At 41.5% G+C, this 3,261-nt stretch overlaps 1 protein-coding gene across 1 annotated transcript; it reads right to left on the minus strand.

Moving 5' to 3' along the window:
• Positions 1-325: 325 nt before the first annotated feature.
• On the minus strand, positions 326-2,477 carry LOC145160039 (uncharacterized protein At1g65710-like). Its single transcript, XM_079079099.1, has 2 exons — positions 1,293-2,477; positions 326-1,214 (listed from the first exon to the last, which is right to left on the minus strand). The coding sequence occupies exons 1-2, from the start codon at positions 2,370-2,372 to the stop codon at positions 465-467; spliced, it is 1,830 nt and encodes a 609-aa protein (XP_078935225.1). The 5' UTR covers positions 2,373-2,477; the 3' UTR covers positions 326-464.
• Positions 2,478-3,261: the final 784 nt, after the last annotated feature.

A 3,261-nucleotide genomic window follows, 5' to 3' on the forward strand; every position in this document is an offset into this window, starting at 1 on the left:
TGTTTCTTGTTGTCTATAATGTATTTCCTATTACAACAATGCTTATTTGGCATTAGCATCAAGCCATTACTACTTTGGATGACGGATTAGTCCATGTTTGGTGGGTGTTGGTGTCTCTTTCACTTGAAGATGAAACGAATAAAGAAAGTTGATAGGGAGTCATCAAAACCAGTAAGTTATGTTCTCTTTCATTTGGGCTGGACCAATTGCTCGTGTCAAATGAACCAGAGGTCCACAGGGATCAAAGTGAACCCAGCTTTTGCTAGGACCACATGGACCAATTTTTCACCATAAGCAACAGCACAAAGTATAAGTTCATAAATCATAAGTACTAACGCAAGCTTCTTGAAGATTAAAGAAGAATCAAATACATTCTATCGACTTACAGACACAGTTGCAAGTATGCAACAAACAAAAGAAATGTGATCTAACTGAAACCAGAATCCAAAATTATGTCCAACACATTAATTCGGCAATGAATAAGCACTTCTACCATGAACACCTACTCTCCCACGTCCTATTCCACTCCTAGGATACTCTCCACTTTTCTGAACTTCATTCGACCTTGAAGAAGTATAGCAACTTGTGGAATCACCTGAATTTGGCTCCCAAGAAGATGACATCCAACTCATCTGCTGACTTCCAGCAAAACTATTGCTCCCTGATGATTCCTGTTCGTCAGCATCTGCATCACCTGCACCTCTCCTCACAGTCACATATTTGTGCAGACTTGGCTCCGTCAGATCATCATCAACCACCATCTCCGACTCCACAAGGTTGTCTTTCTTCTTGAATTGACGTTCGTTGGAGTTATTAGCAGAGTTGAGATCCGCTACAGCTTCAAGAATGGAGCACGCCTTGCTGACACAGGCTGGAAGGGAAAAACCCGGTGGTTGTGGTGTTGTAGCCACCGTGGTGGCGGTGGCGGTGGTGGTGGTGGGGTTTTTTTGGTGGAAGTTTTGGATGTCCTCTAGTAATAAACTAGCGTAGGATGGTGGGTTGGAGTTTAGTAGAGTTTCTGGGTTTATATCTAGGTCTCGAGATAGCCTTGAAGATCGTGTTCTTGTTACGAGTTGATTGTTTTTCAGATTTTCGACTGCAATTTTAGCCTCGTCGATCACCTGGTATTCTTTGGCTATGGTGTTTTTGGTAACGACAACGGTGGTGGTTTTGTTATTCATCGTCTTCTCCACATTTGGTTTCTGCAATTGAGCCTGGAAAAATACACAACGTGTTTAGGAATCATGAAATCTTGCAGATAAAATCAAGTTATTTGAGGGGGAAAGACTTACTTTGGTGTTTGGTTGATCGGATCCAGCAGCGTTTGTATCGATCTCAGCCAGCGGATTCCTTCTGTAAGGAGAATGCTCTGCCTTCCTTGAATTGCTTCGACTCAGTGTCAATGGCTGCTGATTCTGATTCTCATTCAAGACACGAAGGTTTGCCCTCGCCGGAGATTTAGAACGTGGAGATGCTGCAGTCCGGGAACCCAAAGCTTCGCCGGCGTTTCGCTTCACTTGAATCTTCTTCACTCCACCGGCAACCACCTCTACGCCACCAGGGTTGTTGCTTTTATCGGTGGCAGGGACCGAGACCATCTTTCCCGGCCTATTGCTATTACCACCGGCGGCGACATTCCCGTTGCTGCCACTGGAGTTAGGATTCGGTGATTCAGATCTTCTATTTGGGGATCTGCTTACTCTCCTTCCACCGCCATTGCCACTCCCACTTCCTCTTTCTTTACTCCCAGATCTTTGTTGTTGTGGATCTCTTTCCCTACTCCTCCTCCGGGACGACGGAGATGAAACCCGATGCTCCCGCTGCGGCCGACGCCTATGGTTATCACCCTCGACGATAACTTCATCTTCCTCATTCTTCGAACCCATTTCCATATCAAAATCAAAACTCCTCTTCGACCCGGAATACCTCCTGCCGCGTGTAGGAGTTTCCCCACCTTTTACGCCGGAGGAGCTCCGGCTAAGCCTCCCACACTGTATCAGAATCGCATCCACCTCTTCTTTAGTACAACTCGACGTTCTCACAGTTGCACCCACCGCTTTCCCCGATTCACCATTAACAACAACCGCGGCCGATTGAGAAACGTCGGTGGTCGGACTGGAAATAGGGGTTTTCTTCCTGTCCATCGATTTGCGAGTTTCTTGATCTGGGTGTCGATCAATTTCATGACTCTTCCGATGTTTGACGACAAAAGCCTCCTTCTTGGGAACTTCTTGCTCTTTAGCTGTAGCAACAATGGCGACGGAAGCTTGGGTTTTCTTCTCCGGTTGTTGTTGAAGGTTAGGTTTGATTTTGACTTCGAGTGGGGTAGGCGTAGAAGAGATTGGATTCGTCTTGCTGCAACAAGCACCCATTTTTGTTTCAGATTGGGAAGAGAGAGATAGAGATGAAAGAGGGATAAGTGGGAAAAGGGTTCAGTGAACGAGAAACCCGATTGTTGTTTGTTTTTAAATTGAAAAGAGTGCTAAGCAACAAAGATTTCAAATTTTGACTGAGGTTGAACGTGTAAAAGTAGCCGTTGTATGATGGATTTTGTTAAAGGACTTAAGGGGGTGTCAAGTGCATACTTTATGAGAACTTCTCCACACGACTCCCAATTTCGGAAATTTTCAAATCTAACACTTAATTATTCCGTGAATAAAAGATTTCATTTTGAATTGTTTCCAAAAAGCATAATATCTTTAACTTTTTAAAGATTTAATTACATTATTAGTCACTAAGAGGACCAATCCACTATATTAACTTTTCATGTTCTGGTGCTTCAATAATCTTAATCATGTCAATTAATATGCGACTATCAACTTTTTCTTGCTATTTTTGGTAAACATTCTTTTAACAACTTACTTTCCACTATAAATACTTAATTTTACTTTTATTTTGTTTGAACCAAATTTTAGTATATCATTAATCTCATTTTTGCTTCTAATGCTAACAAAAGATAAAGAAAATGTTTATGTTAATATGGATCATATCAAGTAGATAAACAATAAATTTATAGATTCGCAAAAGCATGATAAGCGTAAAAGGAATTGACTCTTCTTTAAATGGTTACTACACACAATCTACATGAAATTCTAGATGATACGAAAACAACCTACGGCAACTTGGCTTAATTGTTTGGCCTAAATATGCAGATCGGCTTTTATGTTTTCTCGTTTTATGGGCTTTTATGTTGTCTCGTTTCAAAAAAGAAAATCTTTTTATTTAGGGATTTATTTTTTGTGTTAGTTTTATTAAAAGAAA

This window comes from Lactuca virosa, chromosome 2, assembly GCF_052849685.1.
Source record: "Lactuca virosa cultivar CGN04683 chromosome 2, Lactuca_virosa_CGN04683_v6, whole genome shotgun sequence".
NCBI lineage: Eukaryota > Viridiplantae > Streptophyta > Magnoliopsida > Asterales > Asteraceae > Lactuca > Lactuca virosa.